General features: G+C 43.8%; 1 protein-coding gene across 8 annotated transcripts in view; it reads right to left on the bottom strand.

Annotated features, from left to right (window-relative positions):
- Positions 1–2,399: 2,399 nt before the first annotated feature.
- Positions 2,400–19,781, bottom strand: part of TENM4 (teneurin transmembrane protein 4) — a 594,920-nt gene continuing 577,538 nt past the window's right edge. For all 8 annotated transcript variants that reach the window (XM_085216460.1, XM_085216463.1, XM_085216464.1 and 5 more), the window contains 2 exons: positions 17,222–17,364; positions 2,400–8,200 (listed from right to left, as the gene is read on the bottom strand). In XM_085216460.1, coding sequence (XP_085072586.1) covers positions 7,442–8,200; positions 17,222–17,364 — 902 coding nt within the window. In that variant the 3' untranslated portion in view covers positions 2,400–7,441. The remainder of the gene's footprint in view (positions 8,201–17,221; positions 17,365–19,781) is intronic.

Below are 19,781 nucleotides of genomic sequence, written 5' to 3'. Positions count from 1 at the left end.
CCTGGGCTACATCAGAAGAGGGGTGGCCAGCAGGGACAGGGAGGTGATTGTTCCCCTCTACTCTGCTCTTGTGAGGCCCCATCTGGGTCCAGATCTGGAGCCTCCAGAACAAGAAAGACGGAGAGCTGTTGGAGAGGGTCCAGAGGAGAGCCACGAAGATGATCAGAGGGCATGAAGACAGACTGAGGGAGCTGGGCTTGTTCAGCCTGGAGAAAAGAAGGCTGCGGGGTGATCTCATTGCAGCCTTTCAATACCTAAAGGGAGCCTACAAACAGGAGGGGAGTCAACTCTTTGAAAGGGTTGATAACTGCAGGACAAGGGAAAATGGTTTGAAGTTGGAGGGAAGATTTAGGTTGGATGTCAGGGGGAAATTCTTTACAGAGAGAGTGGTGAAGTGCTGGAACAGCTGCCCAGAGAGGCTGTGGATGCCCCGTCCATCCCTGGAGGTGTTCAAGGCCAGATTGGATGGGGCCCTGGGCAGCCTGGTGTAGTATTAAATGTGGAGGTTGGTGGCCATGCCTATGGCAGAGGGGTTGGAGCTTTATGATCCTTGAGGTCCCTTCCAACCCTGGAATTCTGTGATTCTGTGAAGAAGCCAGCACTGGGGCTGGGTCACCATACAGTATCAAATAAGTTTTCCCATAGGTTGCTATGTCAAATGCTGCAGTGGTTTCTCCCTCTGGATGAACACATTACTTTGCTGGATGTTTTCATTGGTGATAACTTCATTTTTATTTTTATTTTTCAGAGGGAGATAAATTGATTTTTTTTTTTGGGGGGGGGGACAATGGTTTTCTGAGAGTCTGACACAATGAGTGTTGCATCACTAACAGTGCATACTGTTATTATGCACAGTGCATAATGTGTGGGACAGGACATCATGCGTTGACTTTCCCTGGTCCTCTGAGAAAGTGACTGATGATGGTACATGCAACACCTGAGCAATGGGAGAATGATCTCCACTGTGGGGAAAAAACGTGCATAACAAAAGATTTCAGAGGTCTTTATGGATTTAGTTTCCAAAATGAAGAGCAGAACTTTCTGCTTCCTCCACTGCCATGGGGATGCCCCGAATCCTAGGATATAACCCATGGAAATGCAAAGCCCTGAGAATCATAGAATCAAACAGAGTAGCTTGGGTTGGAAGGGACCTCAGTGATCAACCAGTTCCAACCCTCTGTCATGGTCCGTTTGCCACTCACCAGCTCAGGTTGCCCAGGGTATATCATCCAACCAGGCCATCGGAACCAAATGATGGGGCACTCACAACTTCTCTGGACAGCTTGTACTGATGCAAATGCTCATGGCAGTGCCAATTCACAGCATCACCAGATGGCTGAGGCTGGAGGCACCTTTAGGTACCACCTGCCCCAGCAGGAGCACTCAGAGAGGGTGCACAGCACCATGGACAGGGGCTTTTGGAGCTGCCCGAAGTGCAGCTCTGGTCCCTAAACTGGATCCATCTCCTCGTGGCTGGTTTTCCAGCTCCAATCCCATGCCAAAAGCAAGCAGCTGAGGTGGGGAAATTCAGCACTTTCATTAAAAAAAAAAGAAAAGAAAAAAAAAAAAAGGAAAAAAAAAGCTATTTAAACACAAAATAGTCTTTTATTTGTCACCGAAGGCTACACACGGTCACTTTTGTCTGTTCATTTTTTGTTGGTGGTTTCTTTTTTTTTTTTTTCCCTTTTTTCTTTTCTTTCTTTTTTTTTTTCTAGAAGGTATCTACATCTGCACTTATTTACAGCCTGGTTGTATTTACACAGTCAAGAATACAGCATTAGAAATGCAGAGTGTCGAGAAAAAAAAAAAATTCTCAAGAAATTAGTTCCAGACTTCAGGAAAATTATTACACAGGGTAATGACAAGAGTCTCCAGCGCTGGGCTTGTAGATGCAGCATTGACACCAAGTCCTCCTCTCAGATGCAGCTGCATTAGAAGTCCTCGCACAAAATTAACCTTTTTTAATAAGAAAGTGTGTTTCTTTGATTGTCCAGGAGTTGTAATAGTTTTTGGAAAGTTCTGTTGTTTGCTTGAGCAGTTTTAAAAAAGGAAAAAAAATACACACATATATGTGTGTGTGTGTATATATATATATATATGTGTGTGTGTTAGTTAATTTTCACTCGTGGTTTTCAGTGCTCCCCTGAGCAGAAGGCATGGGCCACTGGAGTGGGAGTTAAGAGTCGAGCCTTACAGTACTTTGCCAAGAACACCAAGTTTTTGCACTACTTAGAGGAAAGCAGCATAGAGACACAGAAGGATTCCCTTTTGTGGGATGGTTTTGGGGGCACAGCATTGTGCATGCTGCATGATGCTGGGAGCAACACAGGGCTCCTGTCCCACAGAAGTTGTTGCAAATTCACTCTGCAGTCACAAGTAATTTTAATGAACTATAGAGATTAAAAAAAAAAATCTGTTTTATTGTTGACAAAACTTGGAATCTTTCAGTATAACAGGGGAGTTCAAATAACCACATATTTAGTGATGGTGACAAAAAGAGTCATTTTAAAAAAGAGATGCTCAAAGGTGTCCACATAAGGATGTGGATGCTGTAGGACAGAGGGTGCTGGATTCATCCCACCAAACCCAACCCCAGTACATTCCCATTCCCAGCTCCAGCAGCACAGACATGCAGCCCTTCGCCATCAGCAAGGGGAGATACAGGAAAAAAGGTTTAACAGCAAAGCGATCTTTTTAGCTCTATTATTAACATTATAGGTACTTATTTCTCCTCCCTGTTTAAAAAGTGGCAGAGTGAGCAGCCAAGACCCGTGTCCCTGGTTTCAATTACACCGAGAACAGATTCAAACAGGCTGCTGTGCTGTAAATACGAGGGGGGCCCTCTCTGTAAATCGTAAAATTGAATTCTAAAATTTCATGTTAAGAGCCTTGTCTTTGCATAATGGATTGCACTGCCATCTATCACGGTGACACTTACAAGTCACAGCTGAAAAAGTACTTTATTAGATTTTTTTTTTTTTTTAACTATGTTGATTTACTCTGGTTACACTCTCTGTATAATAGACAGAGTAGAATCTCACCCAGTTCCCTAAGCTCTATAGAGCAACTACAAGATATATGACAGAAATCTCCCTCACTGCTTCCAACCTGCAGCCAGACAGATCGTGGGGATGGCTCTCAATCTGTGGCTTTAAACCCAAATCAAGCACCGGGCTTGAAATGACCTTCATCTCCTTAGCTCCTGCCTGGTATCATTTAGATTTGTTGTCCCATTTTCGTGGAGCTCTATCAATAGCTGTGATGACACAGATATGATGAGCTGCATGATTCCCTCTGGTCATTGCTGATTAATGATTTTTCCAAGCTTTAATCTTCAATTGCAAAGGACAAAAATAAAAATAAAATAAAAAAAAAAGATCTCAGAGGAAACAAATTCTGTGTCATTTCTTGCAATGTCAAATTAGATTCGCTCTGTCCAGGTTCAGCATGCAGGATGTATCACAGGTGTAGAGCCATCATGGCACCAACTTGTGTCCAAATCCAGTCGATCCCATCACTAGTACATCTCCAAGTGAAGCTCATTTTGGTACCAGCAGTGGCTATGGAGGGTTGGAGCCATCATCCTTCACCTACCGCTCGTATCGGGACTGACCAGTACAGGATGTTGGAATTGATCTTCCAGCTTTGGTCCCAGCCCTTCACACAGCTCTTCAATATGAAGACATTCCCAGGAGTTTGAAGTAATTCAAGCCAATCCTTTGCATTTTGAAGTGGTTCCTCTTTTTGGAATCTCCAAGTCAAGCCATGAATGCATACAAGGCCGAAACCACGTTCTGTGATTCTCTGTAGCAATGGTCATGCACTTGACTGGCTTTCAGAAGTGCACCAAGAGCCATGGGATATCGGGCTTAGCTCAGTGGGATTGGTATCCAAAGCCTTCCAGAAGTGAAGCATCCACAGCCCATAAACAAAACAAGGAGGGTTGGGCAGCCATGATGTGGGCCTGCAGGGGAGCAAATGGGGTTGCACAAGGGCTACATGGCCAGGAGTTGAATGGAAATGCTTAGTAACAGCATTACTTTACAGTCCCTTACTTTGGCTCAGGGTTTGGCTCAGCACTGGTTATGTTATAGCTTCCTCCTTTAAGTTCCAAGGAAAAACAGTGAAGTCCTGTAGAAAAAGCACTTTTCATTAACAAAAGGGGGAAATTTAGGGCTTTGAGACTGAAAATATTTGCTTCTTGTTTTACCGCATAAGTACAGTGGAAATGTTGAAGGTTTCACAGTGGACAAAGTTTCAGAAACAGAATCACAATCACCAAAAGGCTGGCAAAGACCTCTGAGTTCTCTGCCCAGCCCCTGCTCTAGCAGGGACACCTAGAACCCTGACCAGTTGACATCTTCAGGTAGGTTTGTACCCATCACTGAAGAGACAATCGTTTTTTTTTTTCTTTTTCCAGTTAAAAACCTTGATAAAACAGAGAACATCACTTATATATACATACAAATATATATATGTACTTTTTTTCCCCCTTTTATTGACATGTTGTCAATAGTTCCATACAGGCTGCAGGTCTGCAGAGCTTGGGCATGCAGAGAAGAGCAGCCTGTGCTGCCTGCACCATGGTGGGTGGGACCATGAGACTCAAAAAATGGTTGAGCTCCTCAAAGACATTACCTCCTGTAATAACCTGAAGAGTCTGTAAGGCTGTAGAGGTGCCATCTCAGGCTGTTCCAGTAGGAAATTTTCACACTCAGACCTCTTCCCTTGATGGTGCGGTTTGTTCTTGCTCTGTTCCTGGTAGCACTGTAATACATGGATGGGGATGGAAGTAGAAGCACCGCTTCTCTTCGGAGCCACTTGGACAGGAGCATTGGGTAGGATGTATATGGGACATTTATGCCTTTCCATTCATCTTCCCATATATCTCTTTTTTGCTCCACGTGTGCTCTTTTAGCCACTCAAAAGCCACCACAAAATCGAGGAGATGTGGGAATGCTAGTGTTTCCCATGGAGGGGAACTGGTCAGCCCTGAGAAGGCAACGCTGCCTCTTCTGAGTGGCAGCTGCTGTTTGGCTGATGTTGCTCCAATCCCCACCAGAGCATCCTCACATCAACCGAGGCTTGTCAAGGGCTCTATCCCAGCAACACAAGCGGTGATGCCATGGCTTTTTCATCAGTGACTGCCAAAGCCCTGAGTGGTGCTGCTGCTCTCACCTGGCTCTAACAGGGCTGGATGCCCTTTCTAACACAGCTGCCTGTGATTCACTCCTGCTAAAGCATAAAAGTTGCATGCGGCAAGGGATGGTGGTGATTAGGACGTTGGTTATGGCATCAGCAATGTCACCCTTGCTGCAGACAGGAGAGACCGCCAGATTCAGGGCTGTACCAGTCGGCCCCAGGGAGGCTCAGCCCTGGGCTCTGCAGCTGCCAAAATACAAATGATGGTGAATTGGAGGAGGAATAGTCTGCTGGGGGAATTTCCATCCTGTCACCTTCCTCCTGGCTAGTGCCCAGGAACAGAGAGGCAAGGCAGCTGGAGTTGTCAGCCAGCATCTGCAGGGAAACTGGGACTGCACTGGGGTTGCCCACATCTTGCTGCTCAAGCAGTGCATGCCCAACATGCATTATCTTGGGGAACGGAGCCTGCAAAGAAGCATCAGACTGGGTTGAGGATGCCAGCAGTGGTGGCTCTGAGGACAGGAGTTGTAGGGTGCCAAGCAAAGGAACAGCCTTGGCCTGGGTTCATATGTCTCTGCAAAGCCAGGAAAAAAAAACAACGAAGTGAATGAGGAAAAAAAAAAGATCAGGATTGAGATGTTCTCAGAGAGGCACAATGAGAGCTCTCAGAATCAGAATACATACGTGTCAGAGTGATGGAGATGCCTATTCAGGACCAGGGTTGGCCACCTCCAGCCATAGCCCCAGTGAGAGATAGGCAATATCTTTGCCTGCAGGAATGGCCCCTGGCTACCATGGGGCTGCTGCAGGCAGGGAAGAGGATGCTCGACTCATCTCCTTGTTCCCTTGAATTTCAAGGACTCTTGCAAATACCAGAGCACAGAGGTTATGTGAATACAAATTACATTAGCATGCCGAGTAACTCTGTCAGCAGTTTCTTATTAAAGCACTTGGTCCCCTCCGTAGTGGGCATTTCCAAATTTCCCCCTCTTCACTGCTAACAGTCAACTGGGCTCTCCATTAAACTCAGTCTCGTGTAAGAAATAGTGAGAAGGTTGACTCCAGCATTCCCCTTCTTGTCCCACCATGCACAAGCTGTTGCTACTTATTAAACGTTTTAAAATCCCTGCTGCCAAAGTCCCCTGGAGACATTTATCTGCCATAGTCATAAATGACTTGCCAGCATGCTACTCAAAACTGCATTTCCCAGCCAATAAATACAAGCTCCAGAATCAGGAAAAGCAGGGTTTGGCTTGCTCTAATTTTCAGTGGTATGTCACTGGGATACTATTACTACTTTTAAATTCAAATCAGCTTCCTAAAAATTAACTGGTTTTATCAGATACAGCACAGTGGACTGTTAAACACGTAGCCTCATGTACTGAAACACTATACATTTAATGAAATAATGCCATCAGCAAATGTACAACATGGGTGCATTAAATCCACCTATAGAACAGCTCTACTTATGAGAGAGGATTTTTTTTAGCTTTTCTCAATAGAGCAGGAGTCCCTTTCTTGGCTTTTGCTAGGTTTTAACTAAAACCAGGATTTGCACACACACACGAAAACAAACAAAAAGTATCTACTCTCATAATAAAAAAAGACTGATTTTTTTTCTTTTTTTATTCCAGTTCAGGAAGGAAGAGAATCATCTTGCAAGTTAATATAATCAGCTCCTTCGCCTCTATAATCTACTTCTGCTCAGCAGGAGCCCCCAAAAAACACTTTTAAGTCCCAAGTGAAACGTGAAAACTACTTGTAACGTCTCTTTTGAGGCACATGATTCAGACAGTCGCTTTCAGAGTTCAGGAATCAGTGTCATCTTCTTTTTCCTTTCTTCTCAGAAAGAGCTCTCCGGCACGCCGTGGGCTCCCTATGTTTTGGGTGGAAGGCTATCTGTCCCTGCCCCAGATCAGAAAGGGTTAGGATGACACAAGTTAGCACAGACACCCATTTCTCACTTCACACCTAAGGACGTACGTTGACGACTCCCCACTTCAAATTCCTCACAAAGGGGAAAAAAAAAAAGGACAAGAGACAGTAAATTTCACTGTGATCACACTACGGCAAAATATTCCTTCTGTTCATTGCAAAAAATGTGTGAAGGCCAAATTAAAGGGGAAAAAAAGTTATGTTGCATGAGTTACAGTGCAACTGTATTATTCCTTCTCTTTCTAATTTTCCTCCCCCCCCACCTTGTTCAGTTTAGAAAAAGGATTGAGTACAACACAGTCAGGTAAGTGGCCACAAAAGAGTAGCTGTCTTTGGCAAGAAGTCACCGTATCGACCCTCTCTGTCACCTTCTGCCCATTTCACTCTGTCTCATGAAGTGGATGTTGTTGGCGCTGTCTGAGAGTTCTGGGTACTGCTCCACTGAGATCACAAAATAGCCGTCGTAGCCCTGTACCCGGCCCGTGTTTAGCACTTGTTGCTTCTCCCCTTCTGTCCACGAGCGAATCCCCTCCTCCCCATCCCTCAATCTCTGTTGTTCCCGGGCCCAAGCTTGGGCCACGGCGCGCTGCCGGGCCAGCTCCAGGACACGGGCCTTCTCCTCGTCCAAAGTGGTCCCATAGCGAGTGTTCAGACACAGCGCGCCATACTGCAGCTGGATGTCCGTGTAACGTCTAGTCCTTCCACCCAGCACTGTGTTGATCTGGGACACCGTGACGTTGACACCATTCTCCAGGGTCCTCCGCCCGCCACTGAGGCCTAAGATGGACAAGTCGCCCTCTGACGGGCCCTGCTTGATGAAGTAATGCGTGTCCACCCCGTCGATCGTGAAGTGCAAGTTCTCTAGGTAATGGGCATTGTTCAAGATGGCGGCGATCCTCCGCCCATCCTCATTGGCCACACTGATGATGTCAGTGGCCACACGCCCGTCCTTCATGGCAAACTTGACACCTTTGCCAAAGATAGAGCCTCCAGAGGCGAAGTTCTTGTTCTTCTTGATCTGCTGGCACCCGGCAATGCTGGAGCTGTAGATTCGTTCGAAGCGCTCAAGGGTGACAAAGGCCTTCAGCTGCTTCTGCACTTCACACTGGACCCCTAAAATTGACTGAGAACGGAAAGAAGAGAAAGATGAATTAGAAGGAGATGCCCAGTGACCTGAAGGCACTGCTTAACATGATGGAGACCAGCAAAATTGTAGAATCATAGAATCATTTGAGTTGGAAAGGACCCTTCAAGGCCACCTAATCCAACTCCACTGCAATGAGCAGGGACCACCACAGCTCCATCAGTTGCTCAGAGCCCCATCCAGCCTGACCTTGAATGTCTCTGACAATATTTAATGAAGAGTTCCACGTTTGATTTTTTTTCCACCTCGTCTTTTTTTTAGATCTTTAATTCTTTGCAGTGGAAAAGAGCTGTTGTCATGTTATTCCCCCGATACTCAATATTTCGATAAATAGAATTGTATTTACACTTACAGACTGAAGGAGGTAAAGGGAAAAATGAGTTTTTGCCTTAATGCTGTGAGGGTCTAGTTTGGACTCCAACAGCTGAGCTATTATTTTGTGCTTCAGTGTCCTCCATCTGTAAATAAGAAATCGTTCCTAGAGAATCTAGGGGCCATTATGCTTTATAGAATGCTTTGAGGTTTCTGTGCCAAAATATCAAAATATTTGTAACAGTTCCTTCTATCTTAATTTTTCCTTGTGCCACATTTCAATGCCCTGCATTGCAGGTATGACACTCAAAGTTGCCACACCCCTCTATATCCCATTCTAGCTTGGCCGAAGCAGGTTGTTCAAAACTCAAGGAGGACCCTAAATCCAACTATTTCCCACAAAGCCTGTACAATGTTCCATACCTTTGTTTGAGATGTGGCTTATGCAGAAGAAACACTGCAGGATACGACAGACTGGATCATTTGTAGTCAGGTATAATACAAAGTCACTTTTGCTGTTAGCGTATAATGGAGCAAGCACAGAGCAAGTCAGCAGCTCATCATTACTGCAAAATGTCTCTGGAAATGCTCTCATCAATTCATGGCAGTGCAGTCTTCTTACAGACCCCTGCTCATGAACAATTATTTGCTCAAATTTCACAAAAGCAAGAGGATGCTACAACAAAACTCTCCTGGTACTGCCAATGGCTCAACTCAATAATGTAATGACATCCAGGATTAAAAATAGGCTACAAAGAAAAGTTTGCTGCACTCCAATTATTTTGAGGAAATTTAACATCCATGAAGGGTATTGCCTTAAACAGTCCACAAGCTAAAGGCTCACATTCTTACCTGGCTGTTAGAAGACAATTCAGACAATACAGGCATTGCAGCATGAACATCTTTGCTATTATTTATAAAACAGTGGGGGAAGGGAAATAAACCCTCACTTCCATGGTGGCCATTTCTAGGGAAAGGTTTCAAAGCACAGGGGAAATAAAATTAAGGATTTAGCATAACTCTCCTGGTGGTTGTGAGTTTGCTCTATGAAGGAGAAAATTATAAGGGAACATAGATATACAAGTTAAAGGATGTATTTTGGGTTTATTCAAGTTAAAACATCTAAAACCTAAGTGGGACTTCTATTCACAGTGCCAGGAAAGATGGAGAAATCCCCTCCACTCCCCCTTTCCATTGCTAGCACAATAGCTAGAGAAGCAATAGGAGCTCTTTTCTGGTTCTGTCTGTGCTATCTGTGGGGGATCTCATGCACAGCCTAGAGAGTGACATAATTAACAGATGGATGGGGAGCCAAGCCGAGCTCCCCCACCAGATGAACAAGAGCTCTAATTATGCAAAAGATAGACATAATTAATGTAGATGTCACCAATGATGGACATGGGACAATGAGCTTTCTAGGCTCCATGAAGCACACTTATAAATAAGCACATATTGCACACCCTTGGTTAGGTATTTCATTTTCAGAGAGGTTTAAATGGGGATGTATTCTTCTCACGTGCTTTTCGTAAGGTTTGACTCTAGATGATCCTTGCCCACTGCCCAAGCGTGCTGTATTGCTCCTCCAACTTGCTCAGTAACTTTTACAAACAATGGGAAAAAGCCTTTCTCATTAGTCACTTTGAATCACCATTTAGTGCAGGATCCTTCATTCAAGAATGTTAATAAGGTCTTCTGCCCTGTATTTCTACATCTTGGGGTAATTTACGTGCCACCACCTCTCTATACACATCCCTACGTTTACTGAAAGTGATAAAGGATCCCTAGAATAAATTGCAGCATCTACTCAATATTACCCTGGGGGAGGAGTTTGGAAAAACTGGGCAGTGCCAGCCATGGTTTTGACAAGAATGTTATAGTTCTTAATGATATATTCATGAATGACAGATGCTTGGGCAGCGAGGTCTTGCACTGGGTCTCATATCATTCACCCTGGTTACTTTTTATCCTGGTTTATGTCATGCTGGTATGACTTCAGACCCCTCCAGCTGCTCTCTCCAAGACATGTCTCCTAACTCTCTAGGTCACTGCCACCTAGCCTCAGGGCCAGGGACTGATCCTAGACTGCTTCTCCTTGGCAGCAGAGACACACTCAAAGATGTTACTCTAAAATGTTTGGGATTCTAATGATGAAAAGAACTGTACAGCAAAGTGTAACAGATGATGTCCTAGGGTTTGCCATTAATTCAAGAAGGATTGTAGCCTGGTTGACACATGCTGTGATACAGAAGGTACCACAGCCAGCAGCTGTGACATGAACTACCTTCATCAACCTCCACAGCCCACTGCGTGGGACTCTCTGGTCTGAGATCTAATTTTTCACTTTTCAATTTTGTGTTCAAATATTCTACAGATTTGAATTTAGTTCAGTAATGGTCCACTGCAGAAGGAAAGCCAGATTCTGAAGTCTTTTTCATTTTTTTTTCCCTCAACTTATTGACACATTAATAGAATACAGGGCCTTTCCTTTGTCTAATAACAAGATGGCTTCATGGTATTATATGAAATCACACAATTTCCACAGCTCCACTGTTCATCTGGATATCGTTTAGAAAGAAAATAAGCAGCACTCACCCCTCTCCTGGCAGGACGTGGAGGTTTAATGGATTACACGTGAGCTAACAGCAATGCACTGTCACTTTCTGCCTAAGGACACTTAGACAGGACGTAAGGCCAACTGTTTTGTTGGTCCTCTCTGCATCCATCCAGGACACACCTCCTCTGTACAGGAAAAGCAATTTTCCTGCTACATGTGCAATGGCAGGACTGTTACAGACACTACTGGTGGCTAAGAGATGAAAGGACTGACCACAGCCACAGAAATCCAGCAGTGTGCCCACTCAGAGGCACTGCAGGTGGCAAATTTGTATGGCTGTCTTGATCACTTTTGCTGTCAAAGAAACTGGGCATAGAATCACAGAATGGCTTGGGTTGAAAGGGATCTTAAAGATCACTTATTTCCACCTGCCCTATGGCTTCAGAGGATGTACAGAACTAGCACACATGGTGACATCAACATCCACAGGCCTTAGTCTTGATTTCAATTCTAGCCCAAAGCAGCTGATCACTGGAACAGTCCTTTGGGCTCCACTGCAGAGTCACCCAAATGGTGGTATCTCATGTCATTTTACACACTGCAGGGAGCCCCGCTGGCCCATCACTTATTGCTTTAAAGCAGTGCACCATTCTAGTAGTCATAAGGAAGGCCAGGAGGCTCTGTGACACCTCAGATGGCATCAACAACTGACAATGCCAATCTCTGTTGGTTATAATGGAAGTCTGGACACCAAGTTCACAAGCAGAGACCTAAATTTTGGTGTCTTAACTTAGAGCAAAATCATGTCCAAATGGCTTTCCATTAGATACTGGTTACTGGCCTTCTAGTATATGCCTTTTTACATCATGATGTAGTCTCTCCCTTAGGGAAGCAGGGGAACAGAGGAAACAGGGGAACACACACAACATTGTAATGCTGAACATCATCACTAACTACTCTAATAATAAAACACATCTCTGTTATCTTGAAAATGAGCACAGGATGACTTTGAAATGACTTTTTAAGTGCATTTCTTTGATAAAGTAATGTATTTGGGAACAGCAACTTTTTGAAAAGAAAAGCAAACTCATTCAATAGAAGAAAAAAAGTACTCAATTCAGGCAAGCCATGGCATAGCTAGCTGGTATGCTCTGCTGTTAATATAAAGGGGGTGGAGGCAAACAGATTACACGCAGTTCAAAGAGGCAGTGTATCCCTGACTTTGAAATTACCATTTCTGTTTCATCTTAGAACTCATTTCAATGAACTGGCAGGGAAAGGAAACAGAAAATTTCCATCCAAGTCTGCAGTGGCATATAATATTCTCTAAATAAATGCCACTGCTTTTAGCTACTATAAAGGAAGGTGTCTGTAAAATCAGCATTAAGGAAGAAAGAGTGGAATTCATAGTTACTGTATTTCAATATTTGTTCTTAGATCTGAGTGACAAATAGGCTGGGTTTGTTTCTCCTCACAGCCTCTTTTAATCAGATGTCCTTAGGTGACATTTCACTTTATCTAGTAACAACCCGTTGGGGAGAAGAGAATGACCTTCATCATTTCTTTGCTGCTGCACAGAGCTCAGGAGAACGGCACATTACAGAGCTCTCTGAATAGCCTCTTGCATTTTCCTTGCACCTCTTGAGGATTCGAAATACCACAGCAAGATCCTATCATCTGTTGTTTTTAAATACCGCCTTCCAGTGTGAGACTAAAAGCTTTAATTTCCCATCAAGGATCCAAGATGTGCAATACACTATGAATACGTTTCCAAGTTTCTCTGTATCCCCTGCCATTACCCACAGATAGGTGTTTCTCTTACTGCCATATCGATTACAATGCAGAAAGTCAGTTCTTTTGAAATAACTGGCCCAAGCTATGACTCTTTTCACTGTCTTTGAGACTTCAACTCTCTTCTCCACATCAGATTGAGTGAAAATTGGCTAAAACATTGGCAAAATGTAACAAGTGGCTGATGGATAGACATGGAGATGGCCCAAGCCTGGGACAAAGCACAACCCCATGAATGATGAGCACTTCCTCAAAAGGGGAAAAACGTTCCTGGGAGAGGCCATGCAAAAAGCCCAGCAAAATGCAGAATGCCTGCAAAATGCAGAATGCCTCCAAAATGCTGCTCCATAAGGGATGTGGGAATCTGATCCTGCAAAGAACAGAAGTCTTCCTGGAGGCACAGTGCTCATGGGGTGGAGAGAAGCACAGATAATATGAGATTTTCAAGAACCACGGAGATGTGTCACTGAGGGACATGGCAGCCATGGTGGGGATGGGTTGATGGTTGGACTACATGATCTTAGAGCTCTTTTCCAACCTTAGTGATTCTGTGATTCTATGATGTAGCTAACAAGATATGCACTGTTCACCAACATTCCACGTTGCAAATACGGTTGTTTTGGCTCCAGCAATTACCTGACAGTTCAACAAGACAAAAGGTAAGGGAGTGAAAAAGAAAAAAAAAAAACACAAGAAATTGGATTCAGGTGCAGCAGCTCCACAATATGCCAGGGGTCAACCAGGATCCCCTGTGGCCAATAACACCAAATTTGTTCAACAAACAATTTAGTTACAGCCTTGTGGTTGCTTGGAGGGTGGGGGGAAAGTGCTGCACCACAGTGTATTAGATTTTAAATGTCACTACAGAGCTGCAGGGGGTTAGCACGAGGTTTATGACATGCTAAGCTGGTGAAGGCTCAAAGCCAGAATTATCTCTCCCATCTTGCAGCCTTGCAAGGGAAGCACCAAAAATGTTTGGAAGGAGATGCTAAGCCCCTCTGGTTATGCACGCTGAAGAGATACGATGCAGCCATTTGCAAGGAGTTGGCCGCTTTGCTGTTATGCTCTGGCTATTCATTCCTCTCTGATAAAAGAACCCACTCAATCTGCCAGCTGAGGCTTTGATCAGTGGAGCCAGCGGAGTAACGCACATTTTCTTTGGTCTATCACAAGGGGGGATGTGACCCAGAGAAACTAGGGATCGGAAGAAGCAGAGATGAGAGAGTTGTGGTACATCATGCAGAGAATATCCCTGGATTTCAAACAGAATGGGCATTGTCCAACGCCTTGTCCAGGCTTCTTTTAAATGATAAAAGATCTACGGCTTCTTCCAAATGCTTTGGAAAGCCATTCTGCAGTGAGATCAATCTCATTAAATGAAAATATTTCCTAAGCTTCCATTTAACTTTGTTTAATTTTGTCATTTGCCACCTAAGACTTTTTAATTTGAATTTTATTCCACACGCTTTGTAGAATCATAAAGGTTGGAAAAGCCCACTAAGATCCCCAAGTCCAACCCCAACACATCCCCACCATGCCCACTGACCATGTCCCTCAGTGCCACATCTCTGCAGTTCTTGAACACGTCCAGGGATGGTGACTCCACCAGCTCCCTGAGCAGTCTGTGCCAATGATGCAGAGAGGACTACTATGAAGCAGCACTGATTGTTTCTGGGGTGTGTGTGGGAGGGCTGGGAGCAAACAGGACTGAAACATCAGTGTTGGATGCATGGGTACGTTTAGGAGAAAAGTTCAAGTATTATATGTGAATGAGTTCATTTTATGCAAATATATGTCTACAATATGCTGGGTGTGACAGAAAGGAAGGGAATTCTGCTCTACAACATTTGAGAGCCACTTGCTATCGCAGCATGATCCTGCAGCTGTAGTCTAAAATACAAATGCTCATGTTTTGTTGCTGTCATAACACGAGGGAAGAATATGAAACAACCTGCAACAGTTAAATTCCACTTTCAGTACTGTGAATGTAAGGTGACTCATCTGGAAGCACAACAGCTGCAGAAAGCCCCTTATCCACCAAGCAGGTCCCTACACAGAGCTCACTGCAGCTTCTTGGCTTACAGACCCAAAGGGGACAGGGAGACTTCTCTCTTTATTGCTCATTCAGGCAGATTCACCTAAAATGGGTGGCTGGAAGGGAGGGCTCCTTGGTTTTATTTCCAGCTTCTGTATGAACAAGTGTCAGACTTCATCTAAAGCTGTCCATTGAATTACCTAGTTATTCAGTAAGCTTAACAGTAACACTGAAATGATATAATAATAACAATATTATTTCTATTAATCTCTGTATGTGTTATTATGCACTGTACATAATAATTTGCAGGCAATCTTTTGTGCAGCTTCTGAAGGAGCACTCCCTGTTTGCCTTCTCCTGCACTGCTTTGCCTGGGGAGATGCTGTGTCATAGCAATGAGGGGGAGAAATCCTGAGGCTATTTCTTGTTTCAGAAATCATCTCTGTTAGCACTTCACTGTTTAATCTAAAGAAGAGAAGAACAAAAGAGGAGTCTGAGCTCCAAAACACAGCTGAGCTCCTGTGGCATCAACGTTTTCAAGCATCAACTCAGCCAGGGTATCAAAAGGCATAGATCCTTCTGTCCCCTTCTATTATAAAGTGATATGTCTTAATTTCCAGGAGTTGGACTCGATGATCTTCACGGATCCCTTCCAATCCAGGATATTCTATGATTCAGTGATTAATTTAAATCTCTCTTACTGATCCACGAGGGTGGATAGTGACAGGACAAGGGCGAATGGATTCAAACTGAGACAGAGGAGGTTTAGGTTAGATATTAGGAGGATGTTTTTCACCCAGAGGGTGGTGACACACTGGAACAGGTTGCCCAAGGAGGCAGTGGGTGCCCCATCCCTGGAGGCATTCAAGGCCAGGCTGGATGTGACTGTGGGCAGCCTGGTCTGGTGATTGGCCACCCTGCACATAGCAGGGGGTTGGAACTGGATGATCTTTGTGGTCCTTTTCAACCCAGGCCACTCTATGATTCTATGATTCTATGACTGAAGCTGGTTTATTTTAGTCTGTCTTTCCTGCAACTAGCTCAGTACCAAGGCTGGGTTGACACGTGACCACTCAATTAATTCACAGTATCTCATTTGTACCTCTGAGTGATACCTTGGGGCTGGGGAAACGTGATACTGTATTTCACTTACTGGTTTAATAGTATCTGTAAAGGACCTCAAGGATCCACTGCAGGATAGTGAGATATCAGTGAACTCTTATGTAAAGAGCCCGGGAAGGCAACTGGGATAATTTCCTCTTGTTGCCATTATCATTTTATTAGCAGAGATGTTAAAAAGCATATCCTGATCTCCCCAAATTGATGCCTCACAGCTCTCATGATGTTCGAATACACAGCAACAGCAAGCTGGAATCTATATCCTAAAGGGAACTCAGACTGAAGAGATAAAATACCCCAGAATAAAATCAAGTGAGGAGAGGAGAGAGTATCCTGAGAGGGAAATGATTTTTTTCAAGGTGATACAACAGATAAGCAGTAGGTCTGGGAGTAACCCAGGGCTCTCAGACCCTGACCCAGTGTGCTAGCCTTTAACAGTGCCACCTCCATCTTTCAGCTGAATAACTCCCAATAGAAAGAGAAGGAGAAATGATTGGGCTGTAAAAGCTTTCTCTTGCCAATTTCGTCATTGAATTTTGTGCCAGCATCTGCCAAAATGGCTTGTGATGCAGGCCTGTTTTTAAAAGCATGACCCACTGGTTTGGGATTAAATCCAGACAGGTAACATGAAAGTTAACTATTAGCTAAAATTTCTTTCTGGGAAGACTCACTGCAATGCAGAAAAATTTGCTAGGGAAGTACTGGGACTTGTTTTTTTTTAGGATATTTTGAACCAGACAGAAAACTACTACTATCATTACTGCTAAAAACTGTAGAAAATGATTCTGTGAAAAGATTTGCTTTTATTTGTCTCCAATAATTCATGGTGCAAAAGCCTTGACCTTTGTTAGCAGTATGTGATAGGATAAAAAAAACAGTAATGCATTATTTCATTGAGTGATTACCAGACTGTATCGCAGGAAAAAGACACAGTGGCAGTAAAGAACTTATAATCATCAAATCATAGAATGGTTTGAGTTGGAAGGGACACTTAAAGGTCATCTAGTACAACTTGCCTGCAATGAACACGATTATTCAATGAGGTTTCATTACTGTAATGGAGAGAGACAAGTTGCCTTGGATCTTAATATGGGAGAACAGGCTGATAGAGGATTTTTTTTTATAATGATTGCAACTGGATACTTTGCTGATAAGGGTGTGAAATACAATATGTAGTTGTATGAATCACCTTGCTGTTGTCCCATTCTTGGGTTTTCATCTGCGTGTGGACAAGCTCATATGATGGCTCCATGGCATCCATGTCTGGCTTGGGGTATCCAGGGATGACGTTGTGTAGCTGGAACCCGAAGGTGAGTAGCCAACTGTTGACATCTGGAAAGGAAGAGAAGCACAAATCAGATTATCTGATGTCTCAAGAAGGGTTGCTCAGGAGATTGATACAAATGAGGACCCTGGTACATGGCACTGCAGCAGACAAGCCAAAATGATGGGTGTCTATTTAATGTAACAGCTGTATGCTGCTGTCCTACACAAAAGAGGGATCACTGGCACTAAAGGGGACATGATGGAAAACCAAGTGATATGGGACACTGAGGATTAGAATAATAGAAACATAGAATCATTAAGATCAGAAAAGCCCTCTAAGATCATTTAGTCCAACTGTCACTCCATTCCCACCATGTCCACATGGCTCTTGAACATCTCTGGGGACGTTGACTCCACCATCTCCCTGAATAGCCCATTCCAGTGCATCACCACTCCTTCTGAGAATGCTTCCTAATATCCATCCTGAAAACACTCCATTAGACATGGAGTGTATTTACTTGACAGGAGACTAGAAAATCTGTCCTGATTTTCAGTTGCACAGCTATAAGGAATAGCAGCTTGATGTTGACCTGCTGGAGGAAATAATGATGAGGCTGGCCAACTCCTTGATAAGCACTGCTTCCCCCTACACTTCAGAACATTTAATGATCTCAAATTGTTTGCGTTTACTGGACTCTAGAGAAGGACACACCTGCTACAATCCCCAAGCAAGTTGGCGTGCATTTGGCACGCAAATAGCAATTGCAAGAAGAAGAGAGGTATGGAGGTAAAGTTTAATATCAGCTCCCAGGGGTCTTACATGTTTCGTGTGTTACTGGGATGATGTTAGTGATTGCTCTGTTCCAAGCTGGAGTGCAAGGGGCTTGTTTTTCATTTTGCTAAGCTGAATAAACATTGCTGAAAAGAGTCTGTAAAAGGGATCAAATTAAAGAATCAAATATGCATCTTTGAATATTTTTTCTTTGTTCCCCCAGAGCCTAAATGAATGTTTTGAAGAGCTGGTCGGAAAAGAAATTATGGATGCAAATGGCAAATAAGGCACTTCCAGATGACTGGAGAACCAGGAGCCAAACAATCACACTATCTGTTGCTTGTTTTCTTACAGGCCAAAATGTTGGGGTTGGGCAGATGTCCAAAAAGCCCTTGCAACAATCCATGTGGAAGGAGGAGGATCTCTGTAATAAAAACACTTCTGTTCACTCTCTGTACAGATTGTTTTTGGAGTGTCTTTGAAACAGAGGGGTTTGGGGGAGGGAAAGAAATTAAAGCCTTGTTTGATTATTTTTTTGCTTAGCACTAAGCCAGCCTGCTTCCAACCCCTTCTCATGTGAAACGAAGACCTTTGATGTCCATATTGCAGACCAGGTGGTCAGGAGAACAAAGTAAAACTGTGAAGGTCGGTATTGGTGCAGGAATCATTTTCCAAGCATTTCACAAATGTTAAAAAGGACACAGAACAGGGATGCTGAGCAGCAGAAGAGTACGTAGCATATCTGGAAGGGCTCAAGACAGGTTTTTTTTTATACTTTTCAGAAAAATGACTTTCAAAACATTTGCAAACAGGAGCTTGTTCTTTTTGGGAAGAGGTGTTGGAATGCCCAGAACAAAAATAAAAACCAAAGCCAAAAAACCACCATAGCAGGAAGGTGTGGAGCTGAGAAAACAGAGGGGAAAATATTAATTTGCCAAGAAGCAGTGACAACTTTTTTGACAGAAAAGTACATTTCACATCGCATAGTATTTTTCAGTATAGTAACCCTGCCAACACATTTCACAGTAAATTCATTTGAGGGCAAAGAAAAAGAGTGCTTAATGCAGACACAAGTAATGGAAATGTCAGTTCAATCCATCAGGATTGCTGAAACTGGTAGTAAAGCTCTGTGCCACAAAGTGTACAATCACTAAAATACTCATGTTTAACAATGGGCCTCTCAAAACCTAAATACCTGCTTCTCCAGCTCTCCCCTCCACGTGTCTCCCATTTGCACCCACGGGCTCAGAAACCTCGCATTTGGAGAGCAAAGCATGTGGTGTTTGGCTGTGCCTTGGGAGCTGAGCTTTCCTACAGACAGCTGCACAGAGAGCAGCTCCTCGTGCCCCAGTCAGGTGAGGCCATGATGACCAGGATACAGCCATCGCTGCTCCTGTCCATTGGGAGCCTGAGAGCTTCAGCAGAAAGAATCATTCACGTTGGAAAGATCAGTGAGATCATGCAAGCCAACCGTAAGAGAAATGGCAGACAGCAGCCAAGCAACACGGCGCTCATCCCAAATCTTGACCCGTTTGTTCCATGCTGGTGAGGGAGGAGAAACTTAAAACATGTATTTGGGCTCTGAATTCCTTAAAGACTAAAAAAAAGAATTTTTAAGATGATGGAAAAAATTATTTGCTGTTTATGAAGTATTAATGACTTGGGTTTGAGTGTCTTGCTGTTATCATCAGAGCTGGGTGGGAAACTGCCT

The sequence above is a fragment of the Meleagris gallopavo genome, chromosome 1 (genome assembly GCF_905368555.1).
Source record: "Meleagris gallopavo chromosome 1, MGAL_WU_HG_1.1, whole genome shotgun sequence".
In the NCBI taxonomy this organism is placed as follows: Eukaryota; Metazoa; Chordata; class Aves; order Galliformes; family Phasianidae; genus Meleagris; species Meleagris gallopavo.
This window is presented reverse-complemented; position numbering and strand designations above follow the sequence as displayed.